The sequence below is a fragment of the Podarcis bocagei genome (assembly GCF_964188305.1).
Source record: "Podarcis bocagei genome assembly, chromosome: 10".
In the NCBI taxonomy this organism is placed as follows: domain Eukaryota; kingdom Metazoa; phylum Chordata; class Lepidosauria; order Squamata; family Lacertidae; genus Podarcis; species Podarcis bocagei.
This window is the reverse complement of record NC_138135.1, coordinates 47,546,227-47,568,482: the sequence shown is the minus strand read 5'-3', so window position 1 is coordinate 47,568,482 and position 22,256 is coordinate 47,546,227. Positions and strand designations below refer to the sequence as shown.

The following is a 22,256-nucleotide window of genomic DNA, read 5'->3' as shown; positions in this document are numbered from 1 at the left end:
TTTAGTTGCATAATAATTAATGCTACCATATTTAATAGGTCCGGAAGACTGTTCCTCTTCACTGCTGATATCACTGTCCAAATGAGTTTTCCCCCAGTGTTTAGGTCTCCATTTCCTTTTGTCTTTCCAAGTTGTAAACGGAGGAGCTATTTGCAAGAGAGATCAAATTGAAGTATACATTAAATTCTTTACATCGTGTTTTATCGTCAAAGCAAATCTTGCTTATCCATCTACAGCAATTTTTTTTTAAAAAACCCCACTGAATACTGGATCTTGAGATATTAAAAAAGTTACTTACTGTGACCTTTGCTTTCATTGACATTACTAGCAAGAAGAACAGCCATTTGATCCATTGCCATGCGATCTTTGTTCACACCAAACAGTTTTTCAACGTATTTTTCTGAAATAAGATGGTAGCAATATCTAAGACACATATTGTTATCAGTAATTTACAACTATATGCATTCATACTGTATATCCATGACCAAATCCACAGAACTCTGATGAAACTTTTAACACTACAAATTGTTTCAAAATGGTGGCATCAATGTCCATCAATACAACTCCATATACTTTTCACGTTGATGATCTTTTGCTGAAAGCTTACACAGGTGAAAAGTAAAAAGCAACTACAGATTTACACATGACAGCAGAAGGCTGAATCACACTTTGTTTAATATTAATACAGTGCAGAGTGAAAGCATGCATTAGGAAGCAGCTTGCTTCCTTAACTTTTGGCTATGAAACCGGAATACCTAATTGCGGAACTAAATTGCCTTGCTGGCAAGACCAACAAGCAACATACCTGTTGCAGTGCTTATCTCTTCATCAGAGCTTTTTTCTGAACAGCCTATCAGAGCTAAATTGTACGAAAGAACATCCTCAAACAGCTGTCTTCGGCTGAGAGTGCAATCTTTCATATGTTGCCTGAAATAAAAAATAATCCCACTTAAAAATCAGCCAAAGACTCTGTGAACATCATACCTAAAGTAAGTGACTGTTATTTTCAAACAGCATTTAAAACATTTCCAGAAACTCTAAGAAGTGTGCAGCTGCAAGCCAAGTGTATACAAGACAAGATAGTGTACATATGCACTCTACCTAATACTCAGGTGCCACTATTACTCATAAGGACTGACTTCAGTAATCCCGGTGTATTACAGAACACATCTCAACCTTTTTATTACTCAAAAGCAAAGTGAACTTTGAAGAGCATCTCTGACATAATGCACCTCACATTCAAATGTTAGCTGTCATCTGAGAAGTTTAAATAAGGTCACACAGATATGCCACTATGATACGGCTACTAGCAGCTGAATACAAGTGTTTTGAGGGCGGGGTCCAGCCATTCAGGCAACCAATTTGTAATTCCCAATTCAATCCAGTGAACAGGTATAATAATAATAATAATAGATTTCAAATACCATGCAACATCAAAACTGAAGAATGTGTATAAAATGAGAATTGATGAGGAGACTAAATGGGTTATTCTAACACTTCTAAAGGACTGCAAATTAGGAGTGTTCCATAAAACACACACAAATAGCAATGACTTTCTTTTCCTGTAGGTGTCCCCACCCCACTCTACTTCACTGATTAAGGCTTCTCCAAGAGCCTTGTTTCAAAACCCTAACTATGAGAGAAAGGATCGCTGGGCATTTAACCATGCATATTATTTATTGGCTGGGTGAATGAGAACGTGCTTTGGGGCTTTGGCTGCTGGCAGTTCAAAATACTGGCTATTGCTCTTGGGTATATAAGTTCTTACCATTACAGTGGTACCTCTGGTTATGAACTTAATTCGTTCCGGAGGTCCGTTCGTAAGTTGAAACCGTTCTTATCATGAGGCATGATTTTGCTAATGGGGCCTCCTGCTGTGCACACACCTCCGGCGCACGATTTCTGTTCACATCCTGGGGCAAAGTTCACAACCAGAAGCAGCTACTTCTGGGTTAGCAGAGCTCATAACCTGAAGCGTTCGTAACCAGAGGTACCACTGTACTGATTTCTTTAAAGGTACTCCAGGTTGGTTCATTTATTTTTACGCACAAGCACAAACACACTACAGTGGTACTTCTGGTTAAGTACTTACTTCGTTCCGGAGGTCCGTACTTAACCTGAAACTGTTCTTAACCTGAAGAACAACTTTAGCTAATGGGGCCTCCTGCTGCTGCCACACCGCCGGAGCACAAATTCGGTTCTCATCCTGAAGCCAAGTTCTTAACCTGAAGCACTATTTCTGGGTTAGCGGAGGCTGTAACATGAAGCTTATGTAACCTGAAGCGTATGTAACCTGAGGTACCACTGTACAGCAAAACCACACCTGAACAGGCAGGTTCTGATGCCTTCATATAGAAGCTAAATCCCTTCTGCTCTGGGCAGAAAATGACCTATTTTTCTTGGAACATTTTTTTCATTTTTTTCCATCTGTGTACCTTTCCCCTCATTCCCATCCTTTCCAGGATACAAAAATGAAATAGATTATTCGATGAACACTCCTTTTCTTTTAACATAAGCAACTGGTTTGCAGCAGACAAAAATCTTTCTTAATCAAATGACAAATTTGCTTGGAATCCCAAGGCAATAGCCTCTGCAGTAGAGATCATTCAATTAAAGAAGTATGAGGTGAAGGGGAGAATCACTCACCATCGACAATCATCATCATTGCATGTACCCGTTAGATCAAAACGGCAGAAACACTGTTTAGGCTCAATCATATTGCTGTAGGATACTGAACTGAGGTAAAGCTTTTCTTTTGTTCGAAAATAGGGACTAAACCTAAGCAAAGTAACAACATGAGATGTTAATATTTCCAGGCCAATACAATTAGCTCATGGTTAACACACAAACATGAACTAACGATACTAAAATTGAATCCTATATCGCTTCACTTTTCAAAGATAATCATAACCATAAGCAGATATGTAGGACCACCTGCTGTTCATCCCAAAGGGCATTTTTCTTTCATCCACAAAAGTATTTAAGACCAAGTCAGCTGGTAGTTCTTAATTCTTACCACCCACCTTTAAGAGATAACTCTGTATTCTATATGTATTTTGTAGCTGTTTTTTTTGTTTACATGTGTATGTGTCCTCTTCATGTAATGCATTTAAATTGTCTACAGTTTGGTGTTTGCTGTCTAAATGAAAGTCCAATAATTACAAATGCAAGAGCGATTTAGCAATATTTGCTACCAACCTCTAACATCTGCAGAGTTCCTCCTCTTCAAGGATCATAAATGTAGCTATAGTTCTACAGCTCTATTCTCCATTGCTACTCCAAAGCTCACCATCATATAACGGAATTTACAACAGAAATCCCCAACCATACTCAAAGCCACTATGCAACATAGCATCTTTAATCAACCTAGTAATCATACCTGTAAGATTTAAAAACGAGAAGTGGGCTATGATAAGGTCCAAATGGATATGGCTTCCCTTCTGCTTGTTTACTTGGAGCTGTGAAAGGGTCTACATCCACTTTTATTTCCTAGGGAAAAGATACAATATATAACCATACAGAGACTCAAGCCACAGTAATTCATTAAAAAAACTTGATCTTTTAGTATTAATTAGTACACTTAATTACCTGCCCATGTAAGTTTTCTTCATTAGAAACCGTAAGCATGGTATTTTCTCTCAAGAGATCTTTTAAGCCATCAGCTTTCCCATAAAGTTTTTTCAGTTCATCAATATTCAGACCCAAAAAGAGCTCGGGTTGTTCTAGTGCCTTTTTCGAAAGTTTGCTTGAAGTTTCTTGCTTGGGGGTGTCAATGTGCTTAAGGTTAGGTTTAGTAGAAGAATTTGATTCTCTGAAAGACCTCCTTCGTTCTCTGGTGGAATTGGACAAAATTTCATCATCACAATAATTCTCTTCTGTATCTAATGTCAGTTTGTCTTGTGTCAGATCATGAAGGGAAGGTTGAGGTAGTGCAAATTCGGGTTCCTCTTCTGTAACAGGAATAATATTTGATCGGTCCTTAGTCTGATGTGCATGGGCCTCCTTCAGCTGCTGAATTTTTAGAGCATATTCATACTGTAGTTGCTGTAATCTTTTTTTCTCCAGTGCAATCAGCTCTGCTGAATGTTTCTTGGGGCTCGACGAAGGAGATTTCTCCAATTTCAATATTTTGTTTGGCTGCCAAGAAACACACTCAAAATTCTTAGTACTTCACATTTACAGACAAGATAAATAAATAAATAAAAACACACTTCTGACTAGGAAAAACAGAACATAATTTACCAGTGGTATAACTATTAGGGTTTCAATTAATCTATGTCATTTCAAGTATATTTCCAAGAACCCACAATTTTGCTCTCCGTGGGAAGAGCTCATTCAGTCCTTAGCAAAGGTGACAAACCCTAGGCTCTCCCCGCTTAGACTAGCGGGGAGAGGAGATGGATAATTCAAAGCCCAGCCTGAAATTTGTTTTGACTCTACGCATGTCAGGTGCTTGGAACATGTGCACTTGGCCTACAAATACAGATACAACCTTCAAACTGATCTGTTTGCTTCCTGGCCACTTCAAGTTCCCAGCAATCCTCCATGCAGCTCCAAGCTGGTGGGAGCAGATGGAGTTTGTCTCTGTTCTAATGGGATATTCCGAGCACCTGACAAACTCTAAGCCAAGCCTCCAGCTCTGCCTCCTATTGTCCATCTGAGCTGGCAGAAAGAAGTGTGTGGCCTTGAATACATAATGACGGCTTTTTCTTTGCACTTCCTAGGCAAGCCTTTACCCTGCTGAGCTCAGTACTACCTAGAGAGCAGGGGCATGTTTTCACATTGTTCAGAATCCCTCACACTGCCTTCCCCAGTTCCAACCTTAGGTCTGAAATGGGCAGAGGGAGATTGTCTCTGACATCATGCTGTATTTCAGAGGCTCAGCATAAAGTGAAGTGTTAACAAGCTTTTAGGTACAGTAGCGTAAGTTTTAATATTCAGATCTGTTGAACATGATCTCTGAAAGCTATTATTTCCCAGAATGGACCCAACAGCTGAGGTGCATTTCATGGGATTTTTGACTTTTTAATAGCAAGGATAATAAATGAGCCCCTAGATCCCTGTGCCAGATCACAAACTGAAATTGAAAATCTCACTTTCAAATTCCATGTGGCAAGGATGGGTGCCCTTTGAGAAAGAACTCCAAACCCTCCTTAGCAAGCAGAAAAAGTAGAATGCTACTTGGATTGTGGCCAGTGTTCATAATGCAACAATCCCTTATGCTTTCTCCAAGAACTGAAAACTGGTATTATAAAGCACAGGCGTGTATGGAGGTTCATTTCAGCTCTCAGTTAATATTCTTGTTTTCTGGTCTACAATCTGTAACAATGGAAGTCCATTAAATACAATGATAGCTTCTTTAACACTAAGTTTTCAAGGCTATACTTACTCCAAAATGATCATATTCAAGTTTTCGTTTTCCAAGTTCTTTGCTAGCCAGTGCTTTTGCTCGAGCAAGCTCTTCTCCATATTTTAACGCAAGCGCTTTTTTTGCTGTTACTCGTTGCTGTACTCTGTGGATCTGAAATATTTATGCATTCTTCAGATGTCACATTTGAACCAAAGCATGGATATAAACCAAATAAGCTAACAAATTAGTCTGAAATATGTCTAGTAAAAAGTGACTGTCCGACAACACTACGGTTAAACAAGCATGTTTTATAGTGCTATAGAAAATGACAACTTACTTGTTCCTGAAGCTTCTTCAAGAACACTTTATTAGCATTTAGTATCTTCTCTGCTGCTTGCAGCTGCTCATTAAGTTTTGCAATCTTGCTTTCAGCAAGACGAACAGACTCTTTCTTCTTTGCCTCTTGCTGCAATAGATGTTTCAACACAGATTCATCCTTCATCAAGAGAAGTCTAAAGAAAAGAAAAGTTTCAAATTTCAAATAGAGTTCAGATTTCACCTATATTCATTTCTATATACAAAAGCTGTATGAAATTAGAGCCACCACCTAAACTGTTCAAAGTATCTAGGTACAGTGGTGCCTCGCAAGATGAAATTAATTCGTTCCGCGAGTTTTTTCGTCTAGCGAATTTTTCGTCTTGCGAAGCACGGTGTCGGAAAAGTTTTGGAAAAGCTTCAAAAATCACCAAAAACCTCAAAAAAGGCTACCACACCGCGTTCTATGAGTTGCTCCTCGAAGTCAAGTCGCAACTGTATTAAGGGTGTTAAGAAAAAGGAAACAAACTTGCAAAAAACGCAAGACGTTTTCGTCTTGCGAAGCAAGCCCATAGGGAAATTCGTCTTGCGAAGCAGCTCAAAAACCGCAAAACCCTTTCGTCTAGCGAGTTTTTCATCTTGCGAGGCATTTGTCTTGCGGGGCACCACTGTATTATTGAAGAATACAGTTTATATTAAGGTTATTGTTGGGGGATTTTTAATGCTGTGAAGCTGCAGCGAGCATTACGCTGGGGTGGGAAGCCACAGGCAGAAAAACACAGAGAAGCGGAGAGCTGGTGGGGAGTGTTTCCCAGCAGACAAGGAAAGCTGCTTGTGAAGGAGCAGCACCATTCCAGATCCAATCCTTCTGCTTAGCAGGAAGTTCCAATCATGCATGGTGCTGCTACTTCATGAGCAACTTCTCTGCACACAAGTTAAGGGGAGAATCGGAGACAAGGGTAGAGCGAGGATGGCTGCTGGGGAGAGGCATAGGGAACAAAAACTAAGGAGCCAGGATCAGTGAGCACAGCACCCAAACAGGCTGCCCCCAAACAGCAAAAGGCAAACAAGTAAGAAAAGGATTAAATGAGCTTCTTTAAAGCTGTTTTATTTTCACTGAGATTAAGGAAAGTCATTCTCTCATAGTGTTTTGTTCATAGGCAGGTCCAGCTGTTTCGGTATCTAAATCAGCTTGTATGTGAAGCATAGTACGGGTGCAAAGTTCTCATGTTCAGATAAGGGAATTTTTACATAACGGGTGGGCAGTTAATGGGACCTGCATGTAGTTAAAGTGAAGTGTCCCAAACACACAAACAACACATGCTAACCATTGCTACGGAGGGTTACCATTAAGATGAGGAGACTTACTTGTGTTTTTTGAGTTTTGCCTCTGCATCTGTAACTTGTTTTGTTACTATTGCTATCCTACCAACCCCATCAACTTCAACGTCAGAGTTTGCTGGTGATGAACTTGTCTTCAAGGGTTCAGATATTATCAGGCGTTGTTTCTCCCTGCTAAAATATTCAAGACACATTATTTTCAAAACTTTAGTTTTCAGACAAAAACCTGAAACTTATTTTCCAAAAGAGATCTGTTATCACTTCCACTTTGAATTAGAACAGCTGACAAGATAATTTACAAATAAAACCAAGGCTTTAAATAAACAAATAGAATAATTTAAAAATATGGATGACTACATCAGGCCACTGATGTTTAAATCAGTCAGTTTTTGGCTAACAACTCAAGTGCTTTTCTTGATTTTCACTGTGTGAAGCCCAAATACCTGGCAATTTCTTCTTTTAGGAGTCTGTATTCAATCTTTTTATCTTCTGGTAAGGCCTCTGGGGTTCTTACAGGATTGTTTTCTTTTTCAGATTTTAAAGGTGCTTTGGGTTTTGATGCCTGTAACGGAAGAAACACTGTTATATGTAAGAACCGAAATAAAAAATTGAAATTATTGAAGAAAGGGAAATTGGATTTACCACAAAGTTTCTTTCTATCTAGAAGACAGGATTAACTCTACTGATTCAGAAAGCAGGGTTAACCAACTTTGCCTCTTTTAAAAAGAGAGTTCCTCTCCAGTTTTGGAAAGGAAAAAAAACTTGAGTAAGAACAAACTAAGTGTAAGACTTGAGGAAAAAATGAGCCATCCACAAGGGAACCGGAATAGCCACGGAAATGTAAGGGAAAAGTAAGTAGCAAAAAGACACTTTCGAAAGGATATTATGAGTCCAAGCTATATCTTATTTTAACAGGATACAACTTGTCCCCACCACCAACCAAAAGTCAACTGCTTCTCTAGTGCTGGCAAGATCTTACATCCTCTCCTACCTAGCTATGAAGATTCCTTCTGTAAAGTTATGTCCAACTTCTCTTTTTCATTTAATGGTAGAAGACCAGGCAGAACAAGGATACTCTGAAGCAGAGCCACATTCCGCAGTGGGTTCCAGAGTAAACCGACTATTATGGGCAATTCTCTGGAACACCTGCTGTGGCACACACCTACTGAAAGAGGCACACTGCTGCCACACTGCTGGAGCCTAAAGTAAATATGCATTGACTATCTAATATCCCCAATTAAAAATGAGGGCCAGGACCAGAAAGCAGTGCAGTGCTACCGACTTCTGTGCTCAACTAGCAGTCTTCACCAGCAAGAGTGTGAAATAGGACCTCCCTTCACTGAATGAGAACATGAGAACATGAGAAAGGAGACCTGGAGCTGTGACAGGTGATCTGCTTATTGTATAGCTACCCAAAGGGATCAGTGCGAACAATTACTAAGCTCCTGCTTTCACATCAGGTGCAGGGAGGAAAATAAGACAAAATGTACTTAAAGATAAAAGGCTGGCAATGACTTTCACTCCTTGTCAGAAGGCGGGCGCAAGGACTGGGACAAACTCTTCTCTGAAAGGAATAATTTGTTTCTCCTAACCTCTGAACCAATTAAGTCTACCCATACCTTCCAACATTTCTCCAATAAAAATAGGGATGTCCCATTCCATAGCGATAATTTTACTATTTATATCCCACACATTTTATAGGGTTGCCCCAGCCACTCTGGACTGCTTCCAACATATATATAAAAACGTAATAAAACATTTATTTTTTTAAAAAAAGCCTCCCTATACAGGATTGCCTTCAGACGGCTTGGGGGTCAGATAACGCCATACCCTCCAACATTTCTCCAATGAAAACAGGGGCGTCCTAAGGAAAAGCAGGACATTCCAGGATCAAATCAGAAACCAGGACAGCTTCTCTAAATCAGGGACATCCCTAGAAAATAGGGACACTTGGAGGGTCTGTCCTTCCTGTTCTCCTACCTATAGACAAGGAAGTCTGTTTTACACAGCTGGCCATTGCAGTACACAGCAAATGCGTGTTAAGATTTTAAAAAACTACGTTTCATGTGCTCTTTTCAAAGAATGTCATTTCCACATCCATTTTATTTACCTCTACAGTCCTTCGAGCTTCTTTGATCATAGATTCTAGGCCACCAAACACACTAGCAGCAGAGATGGGTTGTTCTGCATCCGATTCACTGTCATCTGAATCATTCAGCGTAACCACGACTGACTTGTGCTTTGGAAGCTAAAGAATTAAAAAGTTAAATAATTTTGAGTGAGCAATACTCTTAAGAATAGTGGCCTTGTTCTTCTTTGAAAGAAACAGTACACAGGAACCAACCTAACCCACCTCCAAAATGCTACTGTTCCCAGCTGCCAAATCAGCACAAACCAACTACCTAGGATTTTGCATGTTAATTTCTTGCCCTACTTTGGCAGTGTTAACCTCAAACATGATACACCTTCCTATATGAAGCCAAGTAAAAAATATTTCATTACCGTAATCACTGTTCGTGGGAGTCTTGGTACTCTAATAATCTTTGTGTTCTTTACACGAGGTTGAGAAACAGTGTTAATACTGACGGCTGAAAGATTGCTTCTTGGCACGGCATGGGAGTTATTGGGGAAAGGCGGTGAAGGTGGACCACTATTACTTGAGTTCTCCTATAAATAAATAAATAAATAATCAGAAAAGCAACTGTGAAAGGCTTTTAAATATTTAAATACACAAATGCTGCAAAAACGTAACACAAATATAGCCTGCTCAGCCTGTTAGAAGTTGCCATTTTAGAAGGCATAGATTTTTAACGACAACAGAAGCCACTGAGCAGGGAAATGGCCACCATCAGCTGCAAGTAAAGTAATCATTGCTCAGATTTCAACCATGTGAAATGTCATAATCCTACTAATTATCCAGCTGAAATAGCTGGGACAATACCAAACAAGTGGGAAGCAACTTGTTCAGTTTACAGCAAATTTAACCCTAACCAAGAGAACTTTAAAGTCCTTACAATGTAAGGAATGTGATAGACATTTTGGAAAAGCTAGAGGTGAACATAAACACTAAAGCAGTACTGATCTTTGTGGACGCGGAGAAAGCCTTTGATAATATTTCTTGGAGCTTTATGATAAAGAATCTGCATGGGATGGGGGTAGGTCAAGGTTTTGAGAATGGTATGGCTGCAATATACTCTGAACAAAAAGCTAAATTGATTGTAAATAATGTAGTGACGGAGGAAATTAAGATAGAAAAAGGAACACGACAGGGGTGCCCAATTTCCCCATTACTTTTTATTTCAGTTCTGGAGGTGTTGCTGAACATGATAAGGGAAGACCAGCAGGTCAAGGGAGTGCAGGTCGGAGCTAAACATTACAAATTAAGAGCGTTTGCAGATGACCTAGTATTGACTTTGCAAGAGCCAAACACTAGTACGAAAAAGGTTTTAGAAATAATACAACAGTTTGGCCAGGTAGCTGGATTTAAGTTGAATAAACAAAAAACCAAAGTCTTAGGAAAAAATTTAACAGATACAGAAAAGGAGAAGTTTCAAGAGGAGACAGGGTTGACACTGGTTAAGAAGGTGAAATACCTAGGGGTTTATTTGACATCTAAAAATGTAAATTTGTATAAAGATAACTACGAAAAATGTTGGTCGGAAATCAAAAAAGATCTAGAAATATGGTCAAATTTGAAATTGTCAATGTTAGGCCGAATTGCTGTGATCAAAATGAATGTATTGCCTAGAATGTTATTTTTGTTCCAGACCTTGCAGATTCTGGATAAGATGGAATGTTTTAAGAGGTGGCAGAAAGATATTTCGAAATTTGTCTGGCAGGGCAAAAAGCCCAGAATTAAATTTAAAATATTGACAGATGCTAAAGAAAGAGGGGGTTTTGCCCTGCCGGACTTGAAATTGTATTATGAGGCAGCAGCATTTTGCTGGCTGAAAGAATGGATGCTCCTCGAAAACACAGACATCTTAGATCTGGAAGGTTTTAACAATGCTTTTGGTTGGCATGCATATCTATGGTATGACAAAGTTAATAGTGCTTTTAAGAATCACATTGTTAGAAAAGCATTGTTTAATGTTTGGATAAGATACAAAGATTTGTTGGAAAACAAAACCCCTAGATGGGTCTCACCAGTGGAGGCCAAGGCAGTCAAGAAACTCAATATGGAGGTCGGATGGCCGAAGTATTGGGAAATCTTGGAACATGATGGAGATAAGCTTAAATTGCAAAGTTATGAGAAACTGAAGCATAAGGTACAAAATTGGTTTCAATACCATCAAATAGTGGAATTTTTTAAACAGGACAGGAAAATCGGCTTCCAGATGGAAAAATCAAAACTAGAAACTGAATTGCTAGAACCTAGTACTAAGAATTTATCTAGAATGTATAACTTGTTGCTGAAATGGAATACACAGGAGGAAACAGTCAAATCAGCTATGATTAAGTGGGCACAGGATGTTGGTCACAACATCATGTCAGATGACTGGGAATGGTTATGGAACACCGGTATCAAATTTACGGCGTGTAATGCCTTAAAGGAAAACATTATGAAAATGGTATACAGGTGGTACATGACCCCAGTCAAGCTGGCAAAAATTTATCATCTGCCCGATAACAAATGTTGGAAATGCAAAGAGACTGAAGGTACCTTCTACCACCTTTGGTGGACATGCCCGAAGATTAAGGCTTTCTGGGAAATGATCTATAATGAAATGAAAAAGGTACTCAAATGTACTTTTCCTAAAAAACCAGAGGCCTTTCTCTTGGGCATCGTCGGCCAATTGGTGTCAAAGAGGGATAGAACTTTTTTCATGTACGCTACAACAGCAGCAAGAATACTCATCGCAAAGCATTGGAAGACACAAGATCTACCCACTCTGGAAGAATGGCAGATGAAAGTGATGGACTATATGACATTGGCCGAGATGACAGGCAGAATCCGTGACCAAGGAGAAGAGACGGCGGAAGAAGAATGGAGAAAATTCAAAAGTTATCTTAAGGACTATTATAAACTTAATGAATGTTAGAGTGTTTTGGTTCTTAGGAACAAAGGGATACAGTGATATAAGGTCAGAATATAGAGATGACTAAGATGACTGAGGTTGGAAAGTAACAACTGGGAGTTGCTATAAAATTATGGACATTGGGATGCAGAAAGGGGGGGTATGGGGAAGTCACAGAAAAGAGGTTTATGAAAATATGTTATGAAATTATACGTGTATGTTTGTCTTTTTAAGTGTTTGTTTGTTTTTTTAAAATTTCATAAAACTAATAAAAATTTTATAAAAAAAATAAAATAAAATAAAGTCCTTTTAAGGTTAAAGAACAGATTACGCTGGTTAAAGAACTGCATGCCACCTTCAAGCTGTCCAGTCACACTTTTGTTTTTCCAAACTAATACAAAAAACTTTTCTGGTGTAATGCAGATCTTAATGTACCAGGGCTGACATCTAGTGGCTATATTCAGAAGTGATAAATACCTCCGGTTTGAAAGCTCGTTTGTTTGCTAGAGATTTAAGTAGCTCTTCTCGTAGCAACATTTCTTCCTCCTCCTCCTCATCTGCAAATGGCGGTTTGGGTGGCTGTTCAGGTTCTTCAGGTGGAAGTGGAGGAAGGGGTGGTAGTGGCTCAAGAGAAGCACTTGAAATACCTTCCACATACAACTGGCTACCTGGTGGCAAAGCCTTAAAACGTCGGAAAGGAAAAGAGAAATAGCTTAATTACTACTTGACCTTCACAAATAGTGTGCCAAGCACATTTGGCTCATGCTACGCTTCAATACAAAACATCAGCAGCTCCAAAAGCCAAGATACTGCAGTTGAAAATCAAGATTTTCCAACAGAAAATAACAGAGAAGGACTTCCTTATTCAAAACCATTAGTCGCCAGTACTAGACAGCACTAAGCAGTTGAACTTACTCCCAGGTAAGTGATTTTAATTATCCATTTTAGTTCCTTAAATAACATTTAAGCAACACAGCTCTAAAAACGCACAAAAGTTTAGTACCGTATTTTTTGCCGTATTATAGGGCGCACCGGCCCATAGGACGCACCGCGGGTTTTTTTTTTTGGGGGGGGGGAGAAATGAATAAAAAATATTATTCCCCCCACCCACCGCAGCTGCCACCCCAAGCCCGAAGCACACCTGCCCGAAGCACGGGGCACCCTCCGGAGGGCTCCTCGTGCTTCGGGCTGCAGGCTGCCGCCCCAAGCCTCACGCGCCCGGCAGGACCTCCTGCCGGGCTCACAAGGATTGCGGACACTCGCCGGGGTGCAGGCTGCTGCCCGCAAGCCTTGTGAGCCCGCGGGAACTCCCGCCGGGCTCGCAAGACTTGCGGATAGCTTCCTGAAGCCTGGAGAGTGAGAGGGGTTGGTGCGCACCGATGCCTCTCGCTCTCCAGGCTTCAGCGAAAGCCTGCATTCGCCCCATAGGATGCACACACATTTCCCCTTCATTTTGGAGGGGGAAAAGTGCGTCCTATGGGGCGAAAAATACGGTAGTAAGTAGCTATATACTGACTGGGGATTTTTTTATTTATATTTCCAGTAGAAGAAATAGGTAGCACAGGATATAGAAGTTCAGTGAGTATTAGTACTAGCATTAATCAGTAATAAGAGTGGGACTAGAAATAATTTTGATCCAGGCCAAGTCCCATTTCAATATATACCAGAGGAAATAACTTCCAAGACAGCCTGAAGGGATGCACACAAAAGAGAAGCGCATCATAATTTAAAGATAGGCTGGTCTAACAATATTTCTGGTTTCAAATGTTTCTACTTCAAAACGACCATCTTGAAAAAGCACTTACTGAAATCTGTGCTGCAAGAGGCAGTGCTATTTGTGGAATGGTAGGAGAAAAGTATCCAGCAGGGCATTCAAAATACGGAGGCTGCACTGGAGATGATGCTACAAAAGGATTATGGAAAGCAAAAAATAAAAGGTTACACTAGGCAAGATTTTATTCATATAACCTTTATATACAGTCGTACCTTGGAAGTCGAACGGAAATCTGTTCCGGAAGTCTATTCGACTGTCAAAACCAAAGCGTGGCTTCTGATTGGCTGCAGATAGCTCCTGCAGCCAATCAGAAGCCACAGAAGCCCCATTAGATGTTCGGCTTCGAAAAATAGTTTGCAAACCAGAACAGTCACTTCTGGGTTTGCGGCGTTCATGAGCCAAAACTTTCGAGAACTAAGCTGTTAGAAAGCCAAGGTACAACTGTACTTCAATTCATGAAAACCATCAAGATCCAAACAATAGAATAAGCAGTAATTTCTCTCATCACATACTGCTCCTGCTCTTATGCTGGGTCAGCTATTGATTTTTTTATTTTTCATGTAGCAGACATAACATTAGGAAAAAGGGGTAAATAAAACAGTAGAAAACAAGCTTTAATTATGGCTTCGTTAGGAAATTAACAAAAATAAAATGTTGTAATCCACACATTAGGTAAATTAACACTTACCAGGAGAGTTAGTTTCACTTTCTGTGTCCATGGCAACTTCATCATAATTATCATATTGATAGATTCCTCCTGCACTCTCAGTAGATTGCTTATCTAATGACCGTCTCAAGTCTTTATCTGAAGACTACACAAAAAACAAGTTTTGTTAGCCTCAGATATATTTTATTTCCTTTTCTAAACACATGCAATGCTGCCTGTTTTGCCTCAAACAGCTGCCCACTTGCAGGAAGAAAAGGTATAGGAAAGATAGCAGTGGCAAACTACTGACTCCTATTTGCTGGGTCTTCTCTCATAACAACTGTGGTTTCAGTAAGGGACAGCAAGCAGCAGAATAGTTCGTTTTTACAAAACACTGCATTTTTCAAAGCTAATTGAAAAATTAAAGGTAAAGGTACCCCTGCCCGAACGGGCCAGTCTTGACAGACTCTGGGGTTTGTGCGCCCATCTCACTCTATAGGCCGTGGGCCAGCGCTGTCCGGAGACACTTCCGGGTCACGTGGCCAGCGTGACAAAGCTGCATCTGGCGAGCCAGCGCAGCACACGGAACGCCGTTTACCTTCCCGCTGGTAAGCGGTACCTATTTATCTACTTGCACCCCGGGGTGCTTTCGAACTGCTAGGTTGGCAGGCGCTGGGACCGAGCAGCGGGAGCGCACCCCGCCGCGGGGATTTGAACCGCAGGCCTTTCGATCGGCAAGCCCTAGGCGCTGAGGCTTTTACCCACAGCGCCACCCGCGTCCCTAATTGAAAAATTAGACATACTCTAATTTTTTTAAAGTGTGTGGGAAGGCAGATCTCCCAACCATTTCCAACCTGCAAAAAAAATGAAGAAGAAGAAGAAGAAGAGTTTGGATTTGATATCCCGCCTTTCACTCCCTTTAAGGAGTCTCAAAGCGGCTAACATTCTCCTTTCCCTTCCTCCCCCACAACAAACACTCTGTGAGGTGAGTGGGGCTGAGAGACTTCAAGGAAGTGTGACTGGCCCAAGGTCACCCAGCAGCTGCATGTGGAGGAACGGAGACGCGAACCCGGTTCCCCAGATTACGTGACTACCGCTCTTAACCACTACACCACACTGGCTCTCTAATTATGATCCCAAAGGTCATGACAACAGAATGGTACAGTTGGCGTCAGCATATGGCATGGCCTATCACAAGGCTAATGTCAGCTTCTTTCACTGAGCACTATTGAAGCAGCTACAGCTGCAGCTACCGTAATTATCATTGTCTCCAATGACCCCGGGCTCCTTTCCTTCCCTGGGGTGTACATCAGGTGTGAGACCCAACTAGCAGCATTGCAAGAAAGAGAGAGTGAGCCACGGACAGAGAAATGCCTTTACAATCCTAGGCAGGTGCCCATCAGTGGAAATAGGCCAGGAAGCCCCGAGTAGTACAGAGTGCAGTGCTTCTCCTCTGTTGCTGGCTGTCCACTGCTGCTTCCCCTCGCTCCTAATCCAGGTGACTAACTATGGTATTCTGGGTAGGGAGAGAAGTTGTCAAGGTGGTCAGCCAGTAGTGGCAGGGGAAGCACTGCTGCTATCTGTGTTCCTCCAGGGTCCCCAATCCCTCAAAATTAAATTCTCTTTCCAAACACTCAATGGAGCACCAGGAAATAAAGAAAATTAAAAGGAAGAGGCCCCAGAGGAGCCATTCCTTTTCTGCTGGTGCCCACAATAACATAGGTGACAATTCCTCAACCTCAGTCTAGTGTTGCCAAGGGGGGTGGATCTGCAGAGGGCATCTGGCAGAGAACCCTCTCAAACCTGGAGCTGACCCTGCAAAAACCTAGTTGTAGGTCTTGGAACTCCACCGTCATCCATGAATTTGTATTATGGACTCCAAATGAACTTAAAACTACTTCAGATTCTCCTCTGGGGAAGAATGTGCTACAGCTAGAAAGATAGTTGGAGGGATTCAGGAATTTCTGCAATTTCTTACTGTTACAACACCTTGCACATCCAGTCGCTGCTTTTATTCCCCAATGAAAACACAAGTGGAAATAATCCCTTGTGCTTTCAGGATGCAATTTTACACAAGTGCTATAAGCACTGCTCACAACAGAAAATTCTCAAATCATGGATATTTACACCACCATTCCTAATCAACTTTAAAACATGACTAACAAAATGAGTTTAATATTTACAGTGCCTCAGCACAGTCGCCACTAATCTTTAAGGCCTCACTATTTACTAGTGATAATTTTATGCCTAGTTTGGTATTCCTACTCATCTGTATCAATTGCCATTTGTAATTACTTTGACAACCATCAGGTTGAGAAAAAACACCCAATGTTAACGATTTTCAGTTTTTTAATGTGTATAATATACTTGAATTTAAAAGTTCTCGTTTTCCAGATTGCTCAGCATTTTTTGCTTACATAGCACTATCAAAGGTTTTACAACCCTTATTTCATAAAGCCCAGCAAACCAGAGAAGATGGTCAGTATTTCTGATAGAAAACAGGCTGAAAGACAGCAAGTTGTCCAGGACCAATATGTCTATATCCAAAGAGAGCTAAGACCCTCAAGTCCTAATCTAATCCTATCAGATCATGTGTCACCAAGATGAGCAAACCCCACCCCACCCCCAATAGCAACATTAATTACACAAGTACATCCATGTTAAAGCCATACTCCATGCCTGTCAATTTACCTTGCTTCTTGATCTTGCCTTGCTTCCAACCAGCTTCATAAACCTATTATACTGTTCTTCTTGATTTGAAAGATCACGGATTTTTCTTATTTCCTCTTCCCTTTTCCTTCTCTCCTCCTCCTCTTCTTGTTTCCGTTGTTCCTCTTCCTTCTGACGCCTTTCTTGTTCCTTCTGTTGTTGCATTTTTTTCCACACTTTTGTTTGCTGCTTCCTCAGTGCTTGCTTAGCTTTAAATAAGAGTATTGATTAATTACACTTAGTTTTTCCAAAGAAACACAACAAATCTATGGAGAAAGTAAGCTGTCAAATATTGAACATTACAGATCTCAACTTGGAAAGCCACTGCTCACCAATTTAACCATTTACCTGCAGTGCTGGTTTTTTTGGCCGAATGAGATTTTGTGCTGGTTTTGATCTTTTGTGGTACATTTTTTGCCTTTGTAAGTTTTTCCTTGCTTTCTTTCATCACTTGTTGCTCTTTCTGTTGCCACTTTTTACTGGCAGACTGCAAAGCTAGTAGTCTTAGCTGCAACTCTGACACCTCCTCCTCTTCATCAAGCAATTTCTTTTGTGAAATGAAAAGCACAAACACACTTCAGTTCTTTATTCATCATTAAACTGATATTTTTAAAAGGTTTTGACTAAAAAAATTTCACTCTATGCAAAACACTAGTTACAGTACCCACAGGATGATTTTCAAACCTTACAGACAGAATCCTAAAACATTTTACTCAGGCATCAGCCACATTTAACACTGTAGGACTTGCTTTGAAACAACATACATAGGATTTCACTGTAAGTATACATTAGGCTAAATTTTAAGTGACTGATTTTGCAGCTGGAAAAAACAAGTGGCTTCACTTACCTTCTCTACTGCAGCATCTGGTGGGCTAAGATTTTGTTCTCCTTGCTCTTTTTCATCTACTGCTTAAAAATATAAATGATATATCTAATCAAGCACAATGACAAAGTAAATGAATTTAAGCATGCAAAGGAACAGTCATATTATACATAAATTTCTAACATGTATAGTAAGCAGAATACGCTGCAAAATCTATATGCCAGGTTCTTTTACTCTTTCCATGGTCCCAATTTATACTTGCCCTGTGTGCAAAAGCAAGCACACATTCCCTTAAGTTCCTGTCTTCCTCTCTTATATTATTATTACATTACACAAGAGGTGTACTTCATACTGGGGAAAACTCATGCTCCCTGGTCACCACTAATTCTGTGACGCAGTCTGAAGGCCTGGAAGCATCAGCATCACAGTGTGAGAGAAACTCAAGCAGAGGGTCCCAGGCACCCCCAAACTCATTATCAAGATCAGCTCAAGACCTCAACTCATAGAGCAATACTGCAGATTCCAAACTATCTACTCTTACAGTCAGGTCCAGGCTTGGTTTGTCCACACTACTATTGTAAAGAATGCTTGCTATGCCCTCAAATGAAACATGCAGCATTTCCAACAGCAAAAAGGTAGAAAAATAGATAAACATCTCTCCTCCAGTACTAAACAGCACTCTAGATTCAATCTGTTCCAAGTTCCCAGGCAAACAATGGTCAAGGAATGGAAAGATAAAACAGAAGTGCATGCCAAAGTTATCAAACAAATGAGGGGATGGAATTCCCCCTACACGTCATTTTTACAATGTATTTTTAATAGATGTTAGATTGTTGTTTGATTCTCTTTTTATTCTTGGCTGCGTTTACTTGAGTTATATTCTGTTAGTAAAACAAGATATAAACATTCTTAAGAAATATCGCATTTTCAAAGCACTTCTGTTTACCAGTAATAAAAGTTAAATAAAAACAACAAACTGTAATCTGTGCCAACATTACAATGTCTCTAAAAATGTGAGCTACTCAGTCACAAGCAAAAACAGTTTTAAAAATTACAGAAAGGATAAAGCCATGAGTTTATTACACGTAAAGAACAATTACCTTGACTGGCATCCAGTAATTCAGATTTCTGTGACACTTGTTTTACTCCATCTTTCACTTTTTTCAACTTGCTCCTCTCAGCTAGGGTTGGCAGTTTTTGCCTGAGAGGCTTCAGTTCAAATGCCTGAAAGGTTAACACTTTATTCTTCTCCTCAGGAGACACTTCATTTACAGCATCCTTTGTAATACTGATATTTTCTGTAGATACTTGGTCCTCAGGACTGGCCATTTCATCATTGCCTTGCTGAGCAGTTTCCTCTTTGTTATTCAGAGCCAGTTTCTCATCTTTATTAATATATTCAAGTTCTAGTTGAATCTGCTTATATTTCAACAACAGATCCTCAAAACTCTCTTCAACAGAGTTATCATTCTTAGATGAATAGTTCTGCTTTCTAGATGGAGATTTTCCAAAGCTTTTGGCTAATTTATTTATTAAGAAAATGGTCTAGAGTACATTTGTCACTTGCACCATTGTAAGGAAGTGATCAAAAGCATATAGCCACTGAAACCTTTCATTCCAAACAGCAATTCAATCATGTTTCAACATGCAGGAGATAATACATACAACTTCCATGTTTACTCACACAGTGCTTCCTTACAAGATTCTGCAGTAAGTGAAGCGGCATTCTCTTCCCAAACATCTGACGCCAGGCATTGCAACCACCCCTTTGAAGAGGTTTCCTGACCTCAATTCCACTGCCACAACCAGTTTGGTTTCTTTCCCTCCTGGGACACGCCAATTCTCATTATACACATCCCAGATGATTTCCTCCCCTAAAGTATTTCTGATCACAATCTTAAATGTTAGCAATACACAACTACTTCTGGCTGGCCTCTTTCATATTTAAATAAGCTGGTGGCAGATCTACTTAAGTATAAGGGGTCAAAAAAACTTAGTTTGGTGAATTTTGATACTTTAGGCAGTATCCAACTAAACAATTCTGCTAGCACAAGGACTTCCGGATGTGCAACAGAGCTTTCTCTACCTCTGCTTGTAACCCATAACAGCTTCTAGTACAGAGTCTGAAGCAGGCATGTCCAAAGTCTGTTTCAGGGGCCTAATCCGGCCCGCTGGTTGGTTTAATCCCACCCGTGTGGCTGTTTATTTCCTGGGGTAAACTTCAATCCTAAAAGAAACTCAACAACTTCAATCCTAAAAAAAGGTCAACAACTGTGGTAGGCCCCCACTGCCCTTCACTTCATCAAATCTGGTCCTCTTTGAAAAAGATCTGGACACCACTGAAACTGCCCTCATTTATGACACAGATATACCTTAAGGCTGTATGCACTCTGTGCTAAAAATAATTGAGTCCATTTGTTGTATATGTAAAATTATTTGGATTTGTATATATAGACCTCTTCTTTTTATACTTTATTCTACTACTGCTTTATCTGCAAATGTTCTGGTTTTCCCTAAATATGGGCAACCAGTAGTGCAGGCACAGCTGATCACCTCTAACTACTAGCAGTATTAAGCTATCACAGGCCTCTGATTTCACTAGACATTGCCTACACTTTCAAATATGTCTTCACAATGATGAGAGACCAGAAAGTTGTTTCTGTTAAATGAAACTCCATATACTCAGGGAGCTAAATTCTGTGGCCAGTATCATTTTATGTGCTTTCTTCATTCCCCTAGAACTAGGGCTTCAGGGTTTTAATTAGCTGCCTACACAGTCCTTCATTACAGTAGTTCTTTTGAACAACTGCCTCTGATTGGAAAGCATCCTAAAATACTTTGGAACAGAATCCAATGGTGTTTCAAAAACAGAAGCTTACTCATGTGTTACGCCAGCTATGCATTGAGGAGCTAATAGGAGTTAGTCCAAAACAGGAGCCCCAGGTTGGGCAATTCTGATCTAACAGAAAACCCAAAGCGGTCAAGGAGGAAAAGCTAGCCAAAACAGACTTCCACACTGAGCCAGTCATAGGCTTGCATTGCAACATGTTGAACTCAGCTTGTAGTGACAGAGTTACATGCAGAGACTGGAAGGCAAAATCCTTTTTCTTTTCCCTAAGTTTCTTTCCTCCAGTGATCACAAGAAGGAATACATTGGGTTGTCCTGTTTTATTCTCACAACCACTTAGCAGGATAAGGCAAAGCTGAAAAGACAACAACTCACCATCCAGGACGATCTGGACTAAGCAGGGATTCTAAAACAAGTGTCAACATTCCAAGTCCACCACTCTATCTACCATACCACAAGCTTAATTTGGCCATTGAAGCAAGCTATCTGCTTCTAAATAGAATGCAACCCAAGAGAAACAAAAGCAACTCCTTGTGTCATCTTTAGAAGAATAAAACTGGGAGGTGAGTAAAAATATACAGTAGCACCAATTGAGAAGCCTCAGCTTTTATCCTATTCTCTATTTACATAATTCCATAAAGACACAGAGATACATATGAGGAAATTACTACATGCAGCTCACACAGAACAAACTAAACAGTTCTTTGTATGCCCCCACAATATGCCTTTTTTATTCTTTCATTTCATGGGCAAAACTGAAACTAGTAAACCAGACAAGAACCACGCCCTGGACAATGTGTAACTAAAGAATATGACTCTAGTAGAGAACTTAAATTCAGTTTTTAAAAATTACTTGTTCAAATAATAAAAGATATTAATCACTGTTGGAATTTCTGACAATGATAAGCTACTCAAGCAACAGAGTCCTTGAATATACATTTAAATTTAATGACAAACATAAGCAATCTTCAATTTCTGCTATCTAACTGCAGCTCTGACAAGAGCATACAGTACATTCATTGCTTGTAAGTTCCGCTTGCCTCCATTCGGTCTTGTCTGGAGATACTAAAAGCTTTTATCAACTTATGCTGTTATGTTACCTGCAGCCATACCTAGATGGAAACAGCCTGGGAAAAGTTACACATGCTCTAGTAATCTCCCATTTACATTACTGCAATTGAAAAGGGTCTGGAAACTGAAGCTGGTCTAAAATAGGACAGCAAGGCTTTTGACTGGGATATGTTAGCGTGTTAATTATGTTATTGTTTTATCAGCTGTACTGTCTCCCAGTCAGTTTCTGGGATCAAAGTGCTGTTTTTAAATATTAGACCAGACATGGGAAACTTGTGGCCCTCCAGATGTTGGTGGCTTCCATTTCCCAGCAGCCTCAGTTAACAAGGCTAACCAAAAGATCCCTCTCAGAGGTCCTGCT

The 22,256-nt window shown here is 40.1% G+C and overlaps 1 protein-coding gene across 5 annotated transcripts in view; it reads right to left on the bottom strand.

The window, feature by feature from the left end:
• ZFC3H1 (zinc finger C3H1-type containing) overlaps window positions 1-22,256 on the bottom strand; it is a 39,729-nt gene that overhangs the window by 15,483 nt on the left and 1,990 nt on the right. For 4 of the 5 annotated variants that reach the window (XR_014012690.1, XR_014012691.1, XR_014012692.1 and 1 more), the window contains exons 2-20: window positions 19,077-19,496; window positions 18,001-18,062; window positions 17,502-17,700; window positions 17,136-17,362; window positions 14,487-14,610; window positions 13,830-13,927; window positions 12,502-12,705; window positions 9,509-9,673; window positions 9,117-9,254; window positions 7,450-7,568; window positions 7,034-7,180; window positions 5,688-5,862; window positions 5,390-5,521; window positions 3,589-4,137; window positions 3,380-3,489; window positions 2,647-2,778; window positions 806-927; window positions 299-400; window positions 27-146 (exon numbers count right to left, since the gene is read on the bottom strand). Coding sequence is in view for 2 of the 5 variants with exons in the window: in XM_081211934.1 (XP_081068060.1) it covers window positions 27-146; window positions 299-400; window positions 806-927; window positions 2,647-2,778; window positions 3,380-3,489; window positions 3,589-4,137; window positions 5,390-5,521; window positions 5,688-5,862; window positions 7,034-7,180; window positions 7,450-7,568; window positions 9,117-9,254; window positions 9,509-9,673; window positions 12,502-12,705; window positions 13,830-13,927; window positions 14,487-14,610; window positions 17,136-17,362; window positions 17,502-17,700; window positions 18,001-18,062; window positions 19,077-19,496 (3,345 nt within the window). In the remaining 3 variants the exon portion in view is untranslated. The remainder of the gene's footprint in view (window positions 1-26; window positions 147-298; window positions 401-805; window positions 928-2,646; window positions 2,779-3,379; window positions 3,490-3,588; window positions 4,138-5,389; window positions 5,522-5,687; window positions 5,863-7,033; window positions 7,181-7,449; window positions 7,569-9,116; window positions 9,255-9,508; window positions 9,674-12,501; window positions 12,706-13,829; window positions 13,928-14,486; window positions 14,611-17,135; window positions 17,363-17,501; window positions 17,701-18,000; window positions 18,063-19,076; window positions 19,497-22,256) is intronic. The other variant, XM_081211935.1, reaches the window with a different exon arrangement.